Here is a 24,110-nt window from a genome sequence, read left to right as displayed (position 1 = left end):
GAAAAACATAAGTTTGTATATCTTCAGGACACTACTTAAGAAATAAAAAAAAAATCTCAAGAATAAAAAGATATAGTATTTTTAAAATTCTAAAAATCAGATTTTGAATTACTGCATTATTAAAAAACAAAAAAGAGGTGAACATGCTTGGTGAATCAACTTATATAAAAACACGGGCTTCGTCGCTACTACGGCAAATCAAATAATGCACAAGGTAATATTGCTTTGGCAAGTTGTAAACGATATAAGGGGCTTACTGCTAAATCATGGTTTTGGAAATTGTCTGGAAAATAATTACGTTCCTATATCCGAGAATATATTTGTTAGTAGGGGATATTTTAAATTTTTAATTTATTTAGAGGTTTCAGGAGTATTATTATTAAGTTAGGTTAAAAATGTGAAATCTGTTTTTTTTCTACATAATTTTTAACTAAACAATAAAATATGATTAATTATACTCTTGTAATATTGTTATATTCAATTGTATTTTTCATGATATTGACAAATCTGAATTATTTTTTATTAAAAATAATATATTAAACGAACGTCATATTAATCAAATTAAGCTTGTTTTAAGTATAGTGTCTTCAGTTTATATCATGCAATTTAGACTTACCTATACAGTGTATATATAGTATATTTATCATAACTGATTTGGACATTTGATTTTTATTTGTGAATCATTTTGATATTACAAATTATTTGCATTGTACATTGCAAAAATGATATTTTTCCATATGGAATTTTATATTTAGCGTGATTGTGTATGTTTTTTTATTTAAAAACCAATCATTTTATTCAAAATAACTTAATCATTAATATTAGTTTTTTTTTTTTTAATGATTATTAATGTACTTAACGTCATATTATGAATCATGTGTATAAATCGTATGAACGTATATCCTATGCTTGTCCATCTTTTCTTATTTTTTGTGATAATTAAACTGAGGTATTGCAATACAAGCTCACATCAATGGCGTATTTACAAGAGAGAGGATCCCCTTTCCATTGATATTTAATACAACTATGTGCAATCTTATGTTTTCAAAAGATGTAAAATAAAAATAAAAATAAAAAATGTTGAATCGTAATATGATTAGGTTTTACTCGTATGTTTGGTTACCTTATTTAAATAATATTTAAAAACATGATAGTTGCATGTAATATAGATAATAAAAAAATTATAAAATGTTGTAGTGGTATCTTAGTGGTGGTATTTTGATAACAGTAAGCTATGTCCGGTTTAATTTTACCATTAAACAGATATTATAGCGGCTCTGTTGCTGGGCCATCATACGAAAAAGTAATGACAATATATTATTATTATTATTTATATATTGAATGTAGTAAATATTTTTTGACGTTTATAATTTTAATGTTTAACTGTAGGTAATATACTAATATAATTTAAATGTCATGATTATCTTTGACATTAACTTGGTTCGTTATTATATTGTCTTGTCGATGGTGTGAAAAAAAGTGGTATAGGTGTCTACTGCAGTCTAGGTATCACTAAGATTTTATTTTTTAGAAAAAAAGTTGGTAGCCTTAAATTGTTCTCTATTATTTTATTAATCTACGCACATACAAATGTCCCTTATACCACCTATTAAGTTTGTAAATAACTTATAATTAATATAAATGAACATTAATATTTGTTTATATCATATACATTATAATTTAATCAACAATTTTAAATTTTATTTGAATACGTTATTAAATTAGTTTTATATTTTTATATATTACTTATAATATCGCAATTTATTATTTAATACATTACAAGATACTTATGAATATTAATAATAGCTGCATTTGAGAAAGAATTTTGTAACATATTCATCCAAAGTTAATTTTTTCATTAATTGAACAAAACTATTTCATTGATTATTATTGAATATTATATCTGGGTGCTTTGACTCCTTCTGATGATAAATTTCTTTAATATATTACTGGCTTGCATGAATTTATGTTGCTTTTATTATTATTACTATTATAGTTTTAGATCTAGTTTATTAGCGTGTAATATACTATACATCATATTTTTAATTTACTTTAATAATTAGTTGAATTAGTATGGATTTGAAATCTAAGTATTAATTTTTTCTGCGTTAGTACTTAGTAGCTACACTAAGTGAGATAAGTCAAACTTTGTAAAACTTTTCATAAATATCCATTTGCCAATCTTTAATATTTTTAAATTTTATATACAACAATAAGTTATAGGATTAATGATTTCAAATAATTACTTTTTTCTTAAGATAGTAACAAAATATATAGTAAAGGCTATGGATTAATAACCAAAGTTATATGAGGTCATAGTTAAACTTCTATTTTTGTGTTTTATTTTGATCTTATATTTTCTTCTAAAAGTATTACAATAATAAGTTATTTTTAGTTTATAACATTTAATCTATTGTACATAACGTAGTTTTATAATATTTGAATAAAACCAAACTTTAATTAAAAAATGAATTGAAAAATATTATCATCGATTTTTGTGAGATTTAGTTAAAGTTAAATATTTTAACATTTTAGTTGCTTAATTTTATTTAAGAATGTATATGTTGTTCAATGGCTTAGATGACGATTTTTAATAAAAATATTAACATTAACAATACAAGTATTTAATTTATTTTAAATTGGTTACTCAAATTATGTATTATAAACATTAATATATTGTATTCTGTTGTTCAGCTAATAATACAAAATACGATATATAATGTTTTCCACTGAAATTACGAGTAAAATATACAAAAATGTATAAATGATCATATTATACAATTGTCAGAACTCGTTGTACATAATATAGTATGTAAATACATCATTTTTTATTTTTTTTTGTCAATACTTAAAGCATGCTTAGAGAAATGCAAATAATAATATATTTTAATTTGTTCTAAGTAAGTGAAACGTTGTAAAGCGATTGAATTACACTACTTTAATAAAAAAACGCAAATAAATTTTAAATGTTCGGTGAGTCCACGTGCAAAATAATAAAAAACTGTATATATATATATATATTTTAAATGATTATTTGTCATTGGAGATTTAAAGACATTTTTATTTTTTAAACATTTTATAGAACAATAAAAAACGTATTTATTTTTAAACATTATAATACCATTCAAAAAAAAAAAAAAATTGTAAATGTTGGTATATTATAATAATACAATACAAATTATTTTAAAGTAAAATATAAATTTTTATATCAAGGTAAAGACTTTCTTGGCTTTCCTAAAGAATAAAAATAACAATAAATATATTCATATGAAAAAAAACCAAAATGTTTATTATTAAATTATAACGGTAAATATAAATAATTAGTTATTTATCAATTACCTGGCACGTGCACTGCGTTCTGCAATCTAGCCTGAACGTTTCTCCGTTATCGTACGTCTTGTTGTATACCGTACACGGTAAGCCTTTTACTACTGAAAAAAAAATGTAAATTATAATAAACAATATACAAATAACATTTTATTTTTAAATTAATTGTTACAATGTATATTTTTCTTTCAAAATTTAGATTTATTAGATGATTATCTACGTATAAGTAGGTATTGGTCTTATTATTGTAATATTTGGTGCTATGATATATGTCATATCATTAACTCGTTATTTGCAACTCATTACTCAATTGTACTAGGTAGACAATAAGGGGCACGATACGATTCCTCTCGGTCCTTATCAGCGGTACCTTTTTAAGCGTATACGATTGCGCGCGCTGTATTATTTTTACTTTTAAGCAACGTTGCCAAATATATAGGTCCATTGGTCCATGGTAAATCCGTACGATACTATAGTAGATTATAGTAGATAAACTTAAAAATAATTTTATTAATGTATACTGTATAGAAATATTTAATTAGTATATGCGAAAAACAATCACTATTTTTTAAAATTAAAATACTACACATTAACTTTGGAATTGATGCTATTGGAGCAACAAAAGAAGTTTTTCCGGCTGGAAACATGCTGTTTTTTACCGATATTAGTTGTTTTATTACCCTTATGGAAATTCAGGCAGAAACAGTTATTATTAACCATTTCCAAACGAATAATTTTATTAAACCAAAAACGAAGAAAGAATTAAGGAAAATCGAAAATCTGAAAATTGAATGCAACTATTATTTAAATAATAAAACACCAAAAATTTACTTAAGTTTCTATTTGGCTATAGTTGGAAATAGGTATCGGGGCTTTAAAACTACAAAATTTACATGTTGGATTATTATATTTTTTTATTTTGTATTATTATGTAAATTTAATGATAGTTTTTTTTTAAATAACATTTTTTTTTTAATATTATATCATTCTTAGTTTCTGAATTAATTTATTTGTATGTGTATTTAAATATTAAAAATAATGATAAATTTGGCAAGGTTGTATCCAATTTCACACGCAATCGTACGCCTTTTAGTAATTAAAATTTTGTCTTTTGTTATTCTGGCATTGAGCGCAATCGTATACCTAAAAAGGTATAACGCGCGCAATCGTATTCCGCCGATAATAAGATTCTATAATTCATTATTTTTTTTCTAAATTAAGTGGTTAATAAATCTCAGCAGATTTTCAATACTCATTTAGAGTAATATTGAGCCGTACACATACCGAGAACGTTGCATGTGAAATAAAATAATAATATACAAAAGAAAAAAAATGTTAAAGAGTAAAAAAGTTGGAAGTTTAAATCCAATGAGTAAAATAATGTTATGACAAACCTTTATATAGTTTTATAACTTATTTAAAACTTTTTTACATGATTTTTATATTAAATAAAATATTTATTACGTTTGGAATAACGTAGAAACCAGTGATTGGTGTGTTTAATTAATTGTTTTACAATTAATAAGCACTATCTATTTACAGTCATGAGTCATGACAAATTTCAATTTTTTAATAAAGTTTTTTTTCTATAATTGTTTCTATAATTGTCTGTAAAAAAAATTCATTTGATAATAATTCTTGGAAATAACCACGTAAATTTTGCTTATATCCGTATTAAATATTAGGTGCAATATTTAGTGTGTGCATGAACTTAGAATTTTTATAAGATTCAAAAGAATAACAAAAATTGTAAATTATTTTGTTATTATAAATTTATAATAACTTTTCGTTTTATATTGAAATTTTAAAAATGAAATACAAAATTCCTTATAACTATTTCATACTGAAACCATAAAGTTTAAAAATTTTGTATAGGTACGTAATTATTTGTTATACACAATTTAAGTTTAAATTTGGACGAAATTAATTACTTATTTAAACAACCGATACAACGGTGTTAATTATTTTTATAATTTAAAACATAATTCGTGGAAACTTAAAATGATTACGTATATTATATTATAATGAATTTTACTATTCGTAATGACATTTTTGATTTACTTTAAGATATTATCTATTAATGCGGTTTTATGGTATTTACAGAGTTATGAAATTAAATTTAGTTGTATATGTATGTATAATATTGTATAAAATATACAACATATTATCATAATAGTTAAATATAAAATACTAATAATTCAACATTCTCGGTAAAAATTATATCAACCTACTTTAATTTATTCTAAAAGTAAAATAAATTACTAATAGCTTTACGTATTAAAAAAAAAAATACCATTAAATATACTTAGTGATTTAGGCTGACACTCTAACAGACCATCTCAGGTAAGAATCGTTTTTCGTATACATGATATATTATCATTGATTTAAATTTTAACAAAATATCCATAATAATGACTCATCCACTTGACATCTAATGTACGTATTAAAGTGGTATTCACTTGACTACCTTTTTATATATATATAATATGTTTTAATTTTATTATCTGGTATTTTGGTCTATATTTATTCTTTTTTATTCAAAGTATTCATTTTAATTTTGGCTATTATTAATTTATGTATTCTTTAAAAATAAGTCGCTCATTAGCGACCCTTTTATTTGTGAAACTATATAGTAATAATAAATTAATGGAAATATTTTCTTATTAGATTTTGGAAATAATCGTTAAGCATAAATCCTAAAGTTAATATACCTATAATAAGTGGATTATGGTAAGTGGTAACTTAGGAATAATAGTTAGCGATACTTTTGACATAATATAAATATTAGATGGCTGTGTCATTTGTTGTTGTCAGTATAAAAAAAATTGTGAGCGGGAGAGATAGTTTGGTTTGTAGTAGAATAAATGCTATACATCTATAATAATATAAGCGTGTAAAAATACAGTTTGATGAATACGGTTTGTTAAGAAGATATGAATAATATATATTATATGGAGTAAGCGTTTTCAATTTTTTAATTTGTTTTTTTTGTGTTTAATATGCGAGATCAATTGTTATGTTTGTAATTCTTATGAGATATATTCTATAAATTGAAATGTAAAGTAGTATTCATTCAGTAAGATTTACTTAGGTTTATTTACTTAGTTTCTAGCTTACACGAGTTTCAGGTAGTAAACCTAATTAAACTAAATTTATATTTTAATATTAAGTATGTATGTAAATCTAATTTTGTTATATGTATATATTTTATTCGATGTTGTACCTATATCTATAAAACGTCCTATATTAGATACTTAATATTGTAATTTGAAGTCATTAGTTTAATTTGATTAGTAGTTATATCATTTATTGTGTTCGAACACTTACAGAAAAAAATAAACTGCTACATTCGCTACAGGTGTTTTACGTGTCACACAGTAAAGATGATTCTAGAAAAAAGAAAAATATATTTTTCCACCAGGTGATTAAAAGAAATGGGTTAACCGAAATGGAAAAATAATTGAATCTAGTATAGTATGACAGTAATGTTCATAGGCTGTGGGTTTTATCAGTCAAACTAAAAGTTAATTTCGTCTCTTGGGATCATGAATAATTAAAATCAAAAAAATCTGCAGCCGGATAATAATAATAAGGCTCAAGGTAATAATAATAAAAAAATAATCTTAATAAACTTTTATTATTCTTTAAGTACTTTTTTTTCCCAGACCGAGAAAATAAAAGTGATTTGGTAGCAAGACTTAGAGTTTAAAAACGACACTCAATTTACGTACAATTAAAATCTATTACCTACGTTTTCAATGTTACGTATTTTAAAGAAGATACAATTAATTTTTCCACAGTATTATAATATTAAGTTATAATATTTCATATTGTTTTATGATATTTTTATTATTTTTTTTTTGAGATAATAAACATTGTAAAAGCTCTTGGTAAAGCATACGTGCATTAAATATTAATTATTACTTCGTCATAATTAAATACAATCTATACGACACTCAATCTAATAATATAGATTTAATTTTTAAAGATGAAATATTTGAAATTATCCACAGAGAGGTAGGTTGAAATATAAATTATAAATAAAATATGTTTGTGATCAAAAGTGAGGTGTTGCACTATGTTAAAAATATTCGTCTATTAATAAAATATTAATGCTCGTTAGCAAAATAGTATAGCTTAATAACATTAAAACATTTAAATAATTATGGTAAATGACTAGGGTGAAAATGAATACAATAAATTCATACGAAGAATATGCTTTAAAAATTAAATATAACATGACAGATTTTGAAAACAGTTTAAGTATAATAATAAGAAATAGTTAAATAGAACATAATTACAGTATCATAGTCATGAACGTGTATATATTTACATGTGCGAGGAAAAAAATATGAAAGAAACGTTACCGAGTAGTATATTGTTCGAAAAGCTAAGAGGACGGAATGAGAAAATAATGTGAAATAATAACAAAGGTTTGAAAGAATATAAATTTTGGAGAGTACTTCGAAGGAATGTTGCAATGGATAAAGACTAAAAAATAATTATGTGCAGAGGCTGGAAACCTCTAGGTTAATAAAACCTTAAAAAGACACTCGAATAACATTTTATTTAACTGATGCTTGGAAAAACTTTATTATAGAAAGTCCAGAAAGTTTTCATTAACAAAAAAAAAAAAAACAAATGTAGGTACATGGATGCGTATTTCCTATTGTTTTTGCAACTTTGTGTTCTTACGGATTCTCATTTCCCACGAAGTTGTCATATTGTATTGTTATTTTTAAATGAAAAGAAGAAAAACAAAACACGTCATTAAAAATTGGTATGCATTGAACCAAATTTAGTTAAAATTACAGACATTTTTACTGTCCTATCGTCATCGCTTTTGAGAATATTAAGTCCACTGAGTCAGTATAGTTGACTATATTATTGTGTTCTTACGAATTCTCATTTTCTACAGAGTTGTAATATTGTATTATTATTTTTAGATTAAAAAAAAAAATAAAAACAAAACATGCGTCATTGAAAATGAGTACGTGTTAAATCAAATTTAGTTAAAATTATAGTAATTTTTAGTGTTCTATCGATATCGCTTTTAAGAATAGTACATTGAGTTGGTATAGCCACTACATTGTCGTTCGAAAATTAATTTTTATAGAATATATTAAAATATATTTTTATGTGTTGAGTAGAATCACATTATTTTTTGGCCATTATTTTACGACATTTGGGTTTTTTCAGTCTTACCCCCTAATTTAGTTCTAATATATACACAAATTATGTATACAAAATGTTATGCCAATAGATTAAGTTTAACCCGTGCCCCTTAGGCCTTAAAATTCGAAAGCACCGTTTTATTAAAATAACCACAGTTTTTTTAAAATATTTTATTGATATCTCGTTTCAACTCTTTCATACAAAAATACGTAAATTACATTAAAAAAAAATTAAGATAAATAAAAGATACTATTTAGTATTAATAATTAATAAGCGTAGTTACCAATTACATATAGTCATTATATTCGTTAACCTTTTTAAAATATTCTACATAAACATAACATGTACATTTTAAGTGCATTAATTATTATATTATTATTTATTTATTTATTTATTTGTTCACGTCATTTAAATTAACGGTAATTTATATAACAGCAAAACTATGGATAATTTTATACTAATCATCTCATAATAATAATATATTATGTAGGTAATTTAAATTTAAAACAATCAGATGGTTTCTCGTTTTCAGATACTTTACATATTATTATATTGCAATATGAGGGAGGAAGTCGCCGGTCAATTATAGAGTCTATGCGGTGCAGACCGAGAATATGAATACAGGAAGCGGGACCGTGCATAAGAAAGACTTTTGGGTTTTTTATGACAACAATAATTACAATAGGAACTATCCAAAACGAGAAATCGTTGCGGTTATTCCATGCAAATATTCCAAGTCAGAAGCCACTGTGTTGTATCGACCAATATGTTTACTATAATATTATGGACGTGGACTCGTATTCGTATACACGATGGGAGATTAGTGATTCTTGATGCCGAAGAAGGCTTCGCTATGGTGTTTGTGACGTATGACGCGAATGATAAAAAAGAAAACCGTACGCATTACATAATATGGTTATATATTATCGTTATGTTACACAAAACCATAATTTATACTGCAGTAGATATTGTACACGGTCATCCGAGCCTCGGGTGTAAAAAAAAAATTGTGGAGCGAAGATTGCGTTACCATTTATTACAGTACAGAATCCCCGCATATTTTATAACGCAAATTTCTGGCGGTTCCACATAATAACAATAATACGGTTATAGTATATAACTATTAACAATGCAGTTTATAATATTTCATAGTGATAAAAAAAATGTACACAAATATAATATATAATATATTGAGTTGTAGATTCGATATTATCGCGAATATTAGTGTTATAAAATGTATATCGACCGATTCACTGCGCACGCAAGAAATAAATTACGACTGTCCGTTAATCGTCGTAATTCGAATAGCACGTTTGTACTCATTATGATAATGGTCTTCGGGTGAGTACATACTTCATTAAATATCATTGTCGATACATCCATTGTAGTGTTTAAGTACCCGTCCATACGTTGATGCCACAGATATTTTTATATTTCTAATTCAGTCCGTTCAGTTCGTTCGAGTACTTAGAACCATATTTATATGAGATGCAATAAAAACAGGATTTGTAAAATTGTGTTCAGTTTTAGTACGGTTATCTTTAAAAAAAAAAAAAACTTACTGTGTTTTTAATGTCGGTTACAGTGTTGGTCATAAACCTTGGGCTGGGTCTGTAATCCCTTTCATTAATTTGCTACACGGCCATAAAAAAATATAGTGGGGTAGTTTTAATTTGAAAACGACGTCTATAAAATCAGGATCCTGTATCACATTGGTTAACCAATAAAGTAAAATTAAACGGCCCGTGATCAATTTAATCGGGGTTTATTAATTAATAATAAATTATTATATCGCACTTTATTGTATAGTTAAAGCTTTCTCGGATTGTTTGTTGTGATACGATATTCGATTAAATTGAATGCACCGTGCGTTACCATACGTAACAATTTTAACGATGACTAGCACCAATTTTGAAATGCAACGCAAATTTTATTATTTCATATTAATTTTTCAGGTTTATGAAAACGAAATTATTATCTTTACCACTATACTACAACAAGTAACATATTAATTTTCTGTTGTGTTTGTATAATTATTTTTTGTTCGAATCTTAACTTTATAAATACTTATTATATACTTACTATGATTGGTTATTTTAAACAAACGTAGCGAAAATCTAATCTTTTTATTTTTTATTTTTTATTTTTGTATTATATTTGATATGAGTCTTTCTCATTAAATTATCAAAAAATGTTTGATGAGTTTTCATGTATTATTTGAATAAAAACCGAAAACTATGTGTGAATACAATACCCAGTCCAACTTTTGTCCACCGTTGGTAAATTTTGATAAAAAACGTGAACGATGAATTTTAGTAATAAGACGACATAATCAATCATCGAACATATTTCAAATATTGCATAACACAAAACTTACGTGTGTATATTTTATAATAATAAATAACAATGAATGTTCGTAGTTATGTATTCAAAATTAATTTAATGGAAACTTTATAAATCATCTTTATAATATAAACCTTCTTTAAAAAAAAAAAAAAAAACAAAGATAATATTTTCTATCGAAATATTAAAAATTTGATGAATATTTTATCATATATTATATCTATTTAATAAATCAACAATGTGGTAAAATATTAAAATAGATGTTTTTTATACTCAGGGGATTGCAGACTAAATAAAAAAAAATATATTTTATTATAATATTTGATCAAAATAATATTAAAAATATTATAAATATAAAAATGTATTAAACAATGAATATTAAATACACTTCATGTAACACTTCATACTGTATACAATTTTAATTCATCAAGAATATTTTTTATCTATGTAGTTTGATTCACTAAAATATTATTTTGAAATTCACTAAATTCTTATAGATCACGCAGTTATAGTAAAAATTTATTTTTTGATTTTTTTTTGATTTTTTTATCATTTTTCTGAAAATTAAAACTATTATTTTTATCAAAAAAAAAAAAAAAACACCTTGAAACAATAAAAAAAAATTTAAATAAAAATAAGAAATTGTTATTTTCATTTTTTCTTAATATAAAATATAAAAATAATACTATTTACTGTATCTGTACACATATTATTATGATAGCTTTTATTTTAGTAATCGATTTCATAGCTTGAATTGAATGATAATGCAAATTAATTAGTTTTATCTTCACATTTAAATAAGTTTAACAAACTTACTTTTTAGAGCTTAATATATACAATTTAACGCGTTGTTATATTTAATAACGTTAATGTTTGTCTTGCATATGATGTATTGTTGTTATGAATATATGTATGCTCAAAGAAGAATAATTTAGACTTCCATAATATATAGTATATAATATGATGTGTATTTAATGTTTATCATGTTCTGAAAACAAAAATAACTTTGAGAACAATTCGTATTATTAAAAGAAAAAAGAACAATAATTAATTTAGAACATTTTATTTTTGTTTAATTTATTTTTTTAACCGTAAAAACTAAGTATGTTAATTATTTTTATGTTTGATGTCGGTTTGAATAATTGCTGAAATTTACCCTCAGCCATTTGGGAATTAACAGAGATTAGTTCTTTGGAGTGGAATGCCGATAATTATTATAAAAATGACGGAGATCTTTAATAGGACTAAATGTATAATTCGTGTATAATATAATTTGTCAATGATTAAAAATTTAGCTAGATAGGTAGTATACTTTTAGGAAACTTAAAAAAAAAAATGTTGCCTACATTTCGTAAAAGATACTTTGCAGCTGGACGTGACGGTATGTCAAACCATAATTTTGTACAAGGATATATGATGTACCATATTCTTCGTCAGATACGAATGCGGGTTAAATACTTAAATGCAATCATTAAACTTTTATGGATTCACGTCTCGTATTTCAGTTTCATACACCTAGGCATTTATAGCGGCATGGCATCTAGACTTAATCGTTTCCAAAGATTTGTATAAAACGAATGAGTAGATTAATAGAGTAGTAATAATAATAATAATGTTCCGTTGACGACTGCATATATGATTTAAGATAGCACCAAAACTATTTAAGATAACGCTATACTCGTATGTGTTGTCTTATAAACCTAAAGCATAAAATTTGAACTCAGTAGAACGTACCGTTTGTATCGTTTGCTTGACTATTAGAATTAATTTACTTTTTATCGATCTCAAAGGAGCGTGAACATTATTTGACTTTCGGTTATTTTAATTTTTAAGCAAGTCATGAGTACTCGTGTAAAATATTGACTCGTAAAAATACTCATAAGTCATAACTCGTTTAAAAATTAATGTAAAGTAAAAAAAAAAAAAAAAAACAATCAAAATAGGTACAAAAATAATGTTTTTAAATCGAATCTATTCATAGGTCGATTCACTGTAATATTATACTTATAAGGTTAACTGCACAAAATTAGTTCTAACTACCGAACGAAAATTTGCCGTTGTAGGTTTTTAAGACGGTTTCTAACACATCACGCGGGTCCTCGGTACGTTAATATACATATACATGATATACATATACACCGTCACCGTTCTCTTAATATACCTATTATATAATACCTATGTGTATATTATATGAAACGTCACGCGCAGGTGGCTCGCCGGAAACCCAAATGACCTCCTCCGCGAGGTACGACGTGAAATTATAATTTAAATAATATATTATTATATATGTATTAAAATCGGACGAGGATTTATACTGGCAAATAATGAATAGTGGTGAGCGCCCGCGTGTGCCCATGATGTGTTGTGCGTTAGTGTGGGTGTTTTGTGTACGGACGAGAGAAAATAACACAGTGTATATATTATAATATACACGAACGACAGGCGCGTTTGGGTTCTAAATAATGGCAGGCGTGCATAAACGGCGCATTATAATATATATATATGTGTATAGGTATATATATAATATATATTATAAGAGTTATCGCTTCATTACCGCACGTCCCGTGAATTTCGCACCGACGTGGCGATATCGACCCCGACACAATATTGTACAATAATAATATATTGGATATTATCTATTAATAATGTGTATATATGTATGTGTGTGTGTATTATGTATGTAAACACTATACATACACGCTATAGGGCGTGTTTGCAGTGTTACGCGTTTACTACGGACGAGTTTTATCCGATTTGAGAGTTCATTCTGCAAAGACATCATCGGCACCCGTTGTTTCATCTGAATTTTATGTTTTATCGATTACGCGTTATTACTGCGATAATTAATTTTCCAAAAAAAAAAAAATCATTTGAAATATTGTCGTTAGATAACGGAACTGTGCATGCACCCAGACGCTGACCGCGTCCCGGCACCAGTGTTAAGGGAATCGAAAACGGTGATTTTCCGTTTTTGTCCAACACACGCGCGACATATTATATGGTTATAGACACGTCCTATTTCAAAATTATTATAACACTATTGTACATTAACTATCGGTTATATTTAATTTTAGGCTCATAAATTATGTACAGAAATCGGACAGTCAGCACTTCCTGCCTCGTATAATTGAAATTTAAATCAATAACTCAAATATTATATTATTATGTAGAATCAACTGGTTTAATTGAAATTTTCCTATTGTATCATATTATAATCGAAACAATCATTGTTCCCTATTGAAACAATGAGAACTTTATACAATATCATGTAGTGTATTTGTCATGAATACCGAATTTTAACGACAAATCGTTAGGTCATATATAATTTTCAATAAAACAATAATAATCAACAACTGGGTTTATTTTTAAACATACCATACAATTGTGATAATAAAAGTTAATAATATACCGGATGATTCGTTTACGGATGACTATTTCAAAAACTCTTACCTAACGTGTTTTTACATAATTTTACAACATCAAAAATTGACATTTATCTAAAAACAATATGTTTTTACATTTTTTAAGTACTTAGATATATTATAAGACTTGGATTTTGGATGAATAATTTATGAATTATAGGTATTTAAAGTTTCGCTATAGACTGCCATAATCGCTTCTCCACCGTTACGACTAGACGGATCTGCGCCACTTTAGTATTCTTTGGTTTTATACACGCGTACATAAAAACCAAATGCAAGCTGAGCGGTGGCGGTAACTGTATCTACATTACAACGGGCATAATAATATTTGTATTCGAACGAACAAACGAACAGAAAACGGTTATATATACAATGTATAAAATAAAATGACCCGATCGTCACGCACCCACCCCCACGCATATAAGTACCTCCTCGACCGCGCGTACACCCAGCTCTCGACCTTTGCGGTGCTGTGTGCGAGCACGCGGATGGGCGTATGGAGACCGGAAGGGACACGAGCACAAAAGTGACCTTTCCGTAAATTTACCACCGCTATCAGCATAAAAACGAGCTAACATGACAGGGCCGAGTGTCGTAAAAGTTGCGGAGGAGTCCATTCCCGACCGCCCTGCGAACCTTTCGCGTTGTGACGACGATAAAAGCGCACCGCATCCGAACCGGGCCCGCGCTGCAGACGAGAACCGTCCGCGGCCTTTTCGGGCGCCCATACCGGCCGTTTTACATATTATACAACACACTCGCCCCGTTTGTTGTTTTCGTCTTGTGGAAACTGCGTGCTGCCCTAAATGCAGTTTGACGATCACCGGGATACGAACAACGGCGCCGTCGTGCCGGCGGAAAGCGCCGGGAAAACTTTTCGGGGCCGTACGTAAGTTATTATCTCCTCGCCGACGTTGAACCTGACGCGCGCGTGAAAGTTTACCGTCCACTTTTCGATCTTCTATATTTCGTCGACGACGATGAAGTTGTGTTGGCTGTGTAGATGTAATTAATATTCGTCTTGTTAATGGACCGGCAACGAGATGTGCGGCGCCCGATAGAGCGAGCAATATGCGTTCGTGGCAAAATTCTTGACGGGACAACGGGCCGGACGTTTTCTAAGAGAATGCCGAGCGTAATTATTATACGTTTTCGGATAGCTACCTGTGTTATTAATCCCGTATAATAATAATATGCGCGATAGGTGTACACGAGATAAAGAAATAGTACATATTTTGTATTCGACACTGCAGTACACAATAAGTGATGGTGGAGTTGTTTTTATGATATTATTATCGGCGTGTGCGCCTACTCAGAACGTAGGGTTTTTAAAAACACCGGCGCCGCGTATCCACGGACTAGCACTTTCTTCCTAAAGTTTACACTTTGGAAATTGTTTCAGTGGTAGCTCTTAGTAATTGAAAACTTTTTTAAGAGCTTTTACAATTGGATTAAAATGTCTTAACACAAATTGATAATGAAACTATTACAATAATAATTTTCGAACAATCAATAAAACGAATTTACTTTGATTCGTGAAGTGTTCACTGCTATTGTTATTTTTTCAATTTAAACACTTCAAATCGTGTAAAAATAAAATAATTGTGTAGTTTTTCTCTTTTGTTAATCATATTTATATAGTTTGCTGTTATTATAATTTTCAAGATCATTCGATCATTGATGCTCACAATTTAATTATTTTAGAATAATAAAAAAATATAGTTAAAATATGATTTTAATTTGATTGAAATGAATGTATTAGCAATTGAATCATATAATTCATGACAATAAATAATAATACCTCACATTGAATATTTTATTAATTTTAGAAAATTTAACTTGTAATGATTTTATGATCACATAAAATATTAATTTTTAATATTTATGTAGCTGTAACACCTATTGTGTTTTATATCAGTTTTTAGTTATATATTTATAAGTTGTACATATTACATTTTAGAGTGTATTAAAATAAAATATGCAATCTAGGCAGTCCATAAATAATATTATTATCGGTTTTAAATTTTAATTAATGTTTATCATTAACAGTATAATTCAAATATTTAAAAAAAATATCCTATATAATGCGATTCGTTTCTATTCATACGATTAGACATATAAACTTCATTTACGAATAAAGTTTACTCAGATTAGAACTAAAATAAACTAGTCACTAACAATACGAATCAAATAGAGCGGAGATCTAATTTTGGTGTTGGAAATGTTGGAATTAATGTTAATTATGATTAATTCTTGGTAGGGTCTGTTCTATGCTGATTTGATTATTGATAAAGAGAGTGGGGTTGTAAAGTTAAAATCGAACTTTTCCTCTAGAGATTTACGTAATTTTAAGTTGTTCAACCAACTCTAAATTGGAGTATCTTCAACGTCTAGATTATATAGTGTTACTTTTATTAGCTTTTATAGACCGTAGACACGATATTTATATTAAATTATATTGTAGGAATATCATTACAATAGAATGTGTTTTTGATACACAAAATTAAAATGTGATTAGTTAATTGAGTTAATAATATAATAAATCGAATGTATTGATGAAATTTAATAAGATAATATGAAATCTCTACATTAAATTTTATAAAGAATAGATAGTACTTTAACATTTTGAATATCGTTGGGAAATTAAATTGCATAAGTAATAATACATTATTTTTAGAAGCAATTAATTTCGTTCAATATTCTTTTTGATCGTGATCATTTTTTTTTTTTTTTGGAATTGTTTTAAAATATTGATAATAATAATAAAAATACTAATAAAAGTTTTATAACATAAAAGCATTGGTCTCAACTGAGTTTCATGCTTTAGAAAAGTCTAAAAGCAAGTTTAGGAATGTGTTGACATGACACGTGGCCGTGGGCACTATTAGTTCGGGTTAAATAGATATTCCACATCATCTCATTTTATCAGCACCTCTCATCATTTCTCACATATACTGTAGGTATATTTTTTCCACGTATATACTCGTAAACACATTTTTCTTTTTTTTTCTCGCTATTTTAACTTATGTTTTTGTACTTGAATTGGGTGCAAAGTGCTTAAGGGATTTCCTATATATTTTTAAATGACTATATGCACGAAAAATGTCATAAGGTTCGGATTGCATGTTAGTCGTGGTAGCGGGTGGGTCGTGTGCTAATTATTATTGATTACGGGTGGTCATTGTAATCAAAAAGGTTATGTTGGCTTGATGATAAATAGATGGCCTTTTGGGACCTAATAATAAGCCACGTATGGTTTTATATCAGCTTAAAAACAGCTAGTTTTGGCAGAAAATATGGGGTTTCCGGTAGATCGTTCATCACTATACACATGATTTTTTTTTTATAACCAAATATCCTGTTTTACCAATGTTTTAATTCGTGAAAATATTTAAGTTGTAAGTACTTATAATATGTTTTTTTTTATTTATCGAATTAATGCTAAGATTTTTATGAGTTAATAATTATTATTTATTTATTTATCGTATAGAAATTGATTATGAATTAATAATAATATAATATATTTTTATAATCTGTTATGAGATATTTTATTTTAAAAAGAAAAATTTAATAATTAATAATTATACCGTAGTTATAAAATAGTGAAAAATAATATAGTAACCTTTTATGTAAACATAATATGTTGTTAACTATTCAACTTTACTATTTAATTATTATATGTTTAATTAATGTATACAATATTCTAGATTAGATCAACATTTTTCAAATAGGTTCCAATACTGTTTAAATAAAATTCTAAAATACTTTAATATAATATTATAATTCATATCAAATTTATTCATTATTGTACTTATTTTATTATTTCATCGGAAAATCAGAAGAAATCATAGAATATCAGAATTATTTGTGAAATGAACTCTATATAATAGATTTGGCGTTTGGAATAATTAAAACGTATATTTTTGTAATGTTTTTCCTATAAATAGGTACTTAATGTTTTTATGTCAAAATTAAATGTAAAAATTATTTTATCACAAAAATGTAATAGAATTCATGCTAAAATAAATACATTTAGTCAGTTAATCAAGTAAATGTGAAATATTTTAAAAATATATTAATTACTGATTATTAATCTTCAATCGAATATTTAAGCTGATAGGAAGTAAATTATCTACAAAGCATATAATGGATTTTGGGGTTTACCTCTTTAATTTTTATAATATGAAGTAGCTTAGCAGTTAAGTTCGTTGCGCCAGCCGCGTCCAATTGACATTATTAAGAATTTCTAAAATAATACGATTGTGCATATTCACGCAATTTTCATACTAAATATTGAAATAAAAAAATATATTAAAATTTCTAAATTAGTGTGGTTGGCTCAATGCACATCTAATAGCTATTGCCTATTTTAGATAAAACATGGTTACCGTATAACTTCTAAAAAACTATTATATTGAGGATTAAGATCTATGATAAATTGATGGGTATTTTGCGAATTTTAACATTTATCAGTTGTAAATTAACTTCGAATATTTGTTGCTTTATAACCAAATATTTTATATTCTTATCTAAAAGTAACTTGTGTCGCTGTTTAGTTTGTAATAGCTCTAAAAAAAATGCAATATAATTGTAAATTGTATGGATAATAGTATACTTAAATATATAATACATACTAAAATAACCAAAGATTTGACAAAAGGCCTTGCATGTAAAATACTATTACAAACAAGGATTTTGATTTTAAAAGTTCAATTTAAAATATTGTTGTTGGTATATTTTAATTAAATAATAAATTAAAGAAGATATTCTAAATATTTGAATATTTGAATACCTACTTAGTACTTATATTATATTATGTGCGAGCATTGAAGTGTATATTTTTACATTTAGCATGTCAAGTTGATTTAAAGTTATTCAATTTTGACTAAATATTTAAATTTATTTTATTGTAAACAATAAAACGAGCATTATTATAATACTACAATAGAAATGTCTTATGCACAAACTCGCAATGCGCATATTATTTTTTTTTTTTTTAAATGTTTGTTTCATTTTTATTGATAAGCCTTTTCATTCATAATACATTTAACTATGTTTTGTATTTTAAAAAATGAATACCTAATTGAAATACACCATTGATATAATTATCTACAATTTATAGTAGGTACCTTATACATTTTCATAAATTTTTCGATACTTTCCGACACTTTTTATTATTTCCGGGTAATCTCGTCAAGAGTATATATTATATGTTCTAACAAACCATAAAGTCTATGATTGCCACATTGGAATAATTTAATAATTAAAAAACCAATTAATTTCGTCAATCTAAATGTACAGTATTTTAAGCGAAATGTACGAAATTCTTTTTAAAACTCTATTTTCATTACATGCAGATTTATGTGCAGTATACACGAAGTTTACTTTATTTCTCATCACCGGATTATTCAATACGAACAATGGTACAGCAAATACAGGCACCATACATCAACATCGAGCCGACTCGCGACTGTAGATTACACAAGTCTATAAATCTCTTACATCAATGAGGGGAACTTTTCCGAAAATTATTAGACCAATGTGCTCATTGTTTCTTGCACACCGTAGATTCTTATCTTAGATTCAAGTTTTCTCATTATAAAGTTAAACGGAATCAAAATATTGTAGCTTTTACCGCCTAAAAACAACAATGCAGGAAAATAATGGACACGTGAAAACCCTAGAGAGCGCCAAATAGTTACGAAAGAATGGCAACAAACAGAAAACGTTGGTACGAAGAAACCACCTATTATACTATACCAAAAAGCCCATAACTGTGTAACAAGCTCAGTAACAATTCATTAGAACTGAGATTGCCAAAATATTCTCCAAATGATTGTATGTATAGGTATTGAATACAATACAAATAATGTAAAATACGAGTGTACGATATTAAATTAATATAAAAGAATATAATACGATGTTGTTACGATTGTATAATATATAATAATATATCGAACATATTACATTTTGTTTTTCAATCACGTCATAAATTTATAAACGCGACACCATGAAATTAACACCTGAAGTGTTGTTAATTGTTATTTTAGAAAATGTATTATTTACGAATGCCTAGGTGTTATAATTTTTTTCAAATGTCTAGACTAACATCAAGATGCAATTGATTTTCAGCATTAATCAAAATGCATTTATATGAACGTGTTTATTATATATTAGTTTCATTAGTTTTGTATTCAAAGTCACAGTGAAGCAGTGAGATAAGTTATAAAACAAATACGATTTATTATGTTTTATACAATTTTTATTTATACGCAACAGTATATTATTAATTTATAATTTAATAATAAAACAATTAAAAAATACGATTTATTTTCATTGGAATAGTTAATTGTGTTACACGATCAAAAGTCAATTATTAGTAATTACGAATGTATGTATATAAATCGTTAGTTGTACATTCATTTCAAAACCAATAAATGCTGTTAGCTATATTTGAAAAGTTTGCGAGCCCCCTCCTGATAATAATTAAGTGGGTACGAATATAATTTAAACTACTCGAGTGATTACAGGAAACGTCTGGCCGGAGTGAGTTTGACGAGTGAAAAATATTTTTGTCGATAATCTAAAAACGTGAAATTCGGTCGTTGCGCAATTTCTGAATGTCACGCGTGCACGTTATAGAAGTAAAGAAATGATAATAAAGATAGGACAGATACTATTATAGCAAAAGTTTATGCGGTCACTACAAAATATATAATATCATATCAGCAAACTGGAATCCCTCGATACCGCTTGCTCAGCAAGCAATAACTAGGTCATAGGTCTCGTTTCACGTACTTTTCTACACCCTTGGGGAAATTATATGTCCGCAGTAAAAGATCCGCAAAATACTCGACGCGAAATTCTATAACGCCGAAGACCGTTGTGCGTAGTACGGTAAGAATAAAATAACAGGATGCAAAAACGTTATTTTAACGTAATTTATATATTTGTTGCATAAAAACACTCCTGCCGTGGTGTCGAGAAGTGTTATTAAATATCGTATTGTGGTAGGATAAATTTTAAACTAACAACACGATGATTAATATACAATGCAGTAATAAGTAATGCGTGACAATTGACCGTATACTATATGATATTATATGTGTTGTTTTTTAATACTTGTGCGTATTATTTATATCATATTCGTATTATGATATATAAGCTATAATTTTATGATAAATGCCGCTTACTATATTATATAATTACATTTTGGTGTGAAAAAAGTACATTATATAATCAATCGAAATCAAAAATTGAGCTCTTGGAAATTGTTGTCGATATAAATAACGTGTGAAAGAGTGAAATATAGTTTTAAGTTACAATTATAAACAAATAAAAAATGCGCTAATGACTCAGAGTTGAAAAATTGAAACAGATCGCCGAAACAAATGTTTTTGAAATGAGAAAATTAATAAAAAATAACAAAGGTCGTAATATTCTAAAAAAAAAATGTTAAAATAACAAAATATGTTCAGAGGATTTTTATGGGTTTCGAGAGACAACAGCTTGCAGGAAAAGTGAAAAATAATATAATGACTGTAAAAGAGATAGGTTGAAAAAAAAATAAACTTAATTTTAACAACTAAATTACTATTTATAAGGCTATTACGTAGATGATGTTTTATTTTTGTGTTATGATTTTATGTCATTACTTGAATTATTATTAAAAAAAATACTAATCCAGTGTATAATACAATTTTATAAATATAAATAATACAAATGAATAATCCATGTGCAATATTAAACGTAAAATTAAATATAATAATTGAATAAATCTGTGAATTATTAGAAGCTTAAAATTATATTGCTTTACTCGTACGTAGAATTTAAAATAATATGTATGTATATTACTTATTAAATTTAAATTGGACACGTCAATCCAAGTTCACGGATAAACTTGATAAATACATAGTACAAGGTATTTAAAAATACAATTCTATTATGTTTGTTGTTCAACTTAACTTATTTTATCGTCATATGAATAAAAGAACCACTGTAATAGTTATAAATATGTATCATAGTAATACTATTTGTTTACAAAAGCGTAATTACGGGGAGGAGGGTGGTTATGGGTAAAATGTAAAAATATTTCATCCCCCTCCCCTATATACATGACCAAATTACGCCACTGTTTGTTTATATACACGTGCGTACAAATTATATTTTAGCATAATTTCCTAAAGGTCTAAAATGTATATTTACACATTGGTATTTAAAATTGTACAACCACGTACAATAAGCAAGATAATAATTAAAATTGTTAAGTTAAACTTGAATCAATTAAAACAACTAATATAAATAGGTATTATGAATTTTACTAAATATAAATTTTGTGTTATTATTTTATATACATTTAATATATTATAGACTATTATAGTATTATACTATACAATTCTATTCATATGTTATATTATACATTCATAAAATATTGCATATACTTTTTTTTTAAATATACAAAGTGCTCAATAAGTTTGGAAATAGTCATTCGACTAATTTCAAATTATACACTTTAATATGATATAATTAATGATGTTGTTAAATATTTTACATTAAAAATGTATAACAGTGTTATCTATTATTGCTCCACGTAGGTATTAAAATACGCATCAAATAATTAAGTGTTTCCAAATTAAATGAACATCTGGTATATTATAGTCTTACCTGTTTTGAATAATTTAAATAATTTTTTTATATTTATTATATATATTATGTTTATGGTAGTTACTTTAAAGCTATTTTTCAAAATAAGCAAAATTTATCGTAGGTATTATTTAAGTATAACCTTTATAATTTTATTGGATACTTGCGTTTACTGTTGATTCACTTTGTTAATATAATCCCAAAAACTATATTATTTGAATTGTAAAATTAAGTTAATGAGTATTTTGCGACTGCAGCTTATAAACTTAAACATGCTACTAAAAAATATAGAACTGTTCTCAATAACCCTAAACGTGGTGCTAATAAATTAAATTACATTCTTAACGTTTTTATGAATAATAAAAAATAATTTCTACGGTCTCCGCAGGCTGGTGTTAGATTAAAAACTTTGACTTGTGTTTACCAAAAGTAAAACGTGTTTTTATTGCCGTGTTGTTCTCAGTTAGTTAGGGGGGGAAACCATACATACTTTCTGTGGAAAACTTTTAATCGCATTCGTTTTTTTTTATCTAACAATAAAAAATTGCGCAAATAAAATTACAACTAGAGAAGAAATCATTAAGACTCCTTAGAGTTACCATACATTTTTCTGCATAGTTTGACGCAAACAAAGGATATGAATAATAGTGAACACAAAAATATATAACGTATACAAGACATCCATTCTTTTTTCTCTTATTTATTTATTTATTTTTTTTTTTTACTCCTTCCACCCCATTCACCTGTCCAGTTAGCCCTTCAACATTACCCGTGTTCATTTATCAAACCTGTGAAATGATTGTGAAAATGAAAAAAATGTTTATCCACGTCAGTTTTCTCGAGAGCATATTTCTGCTGTCGTTGACGGTGGTAGTTGTCGACAGTGAAGGAATTTCTTTCTCATTACCCTGTAAATCGTCTGTCCCCGCTTCCAACTAACCCTCCAAACGGTTGCTGACGTTTGACGACGATTTTCATACGATCATTAAACTCAAAAATTATAAAGAACGACTCTTATGGTGATTTGTTTATTATTTTTTAACACGTACCTGTTATAAAGTTTCTCTGTAACTTGTCCAAACAACAATTAAATGTTTTTAAAAACTTAGTAATTGACATTTCAATACACAGAAAAAAAGGTTTTATTGCATTTTTCGATTTTTCTTTTGTAGGGCTGTTGAGAGTAGACGAAAGAGCTAT

At 26.6% G+C, this 24,110-nt stretch overlaps 1 protein-coding gene across 3 annotated transcripts in view; it reads right to left on the bottom strand.

The window, feature by feature from the left end:
- Positions 1 to 24,110, bottom strand: part of LOC114131105 (CCN family member 5) — a 261,031-nt gene that overhangs the window by 12,766 nt on the left and 224,155 nt on the right. For 2 of the 3 annotated variants that reach the window (XM_050202302.1, XM_027996246.2), the window contains one exon: positions 3,340 to 3,431. In XM_050202302.1, the coding sequence (XP_050058259.1) occupies positions 3,340 to 3,431 (92 nt within the window). The remainder of the gene's footprint in view (positions 1 to 3,339; positions 3,432 to 24,110) is intronic. The other variant, XM_050202301.1, reaches the window with a different exon arrangement.

This window comes from Aphis gossypii, chromosome 2 (assembly GCF_020184175.1).
Source record: "Aphis gossypii isolate Hap1 chromosome 2, ASM2018417v2, whole genome shotgun sequence".
Taxonomy (NCBI): Eukaryota; Metazoa; Arthropoda; class Insecta; order Hemiptera; family Aphididae; genus Aphis; species Aphis gossypii.
The sequence above is the reverse complement of the archived record's forward strand: the minus strand, read 5'-3'. Positions and strand labels throughout refer to the sequence as shown.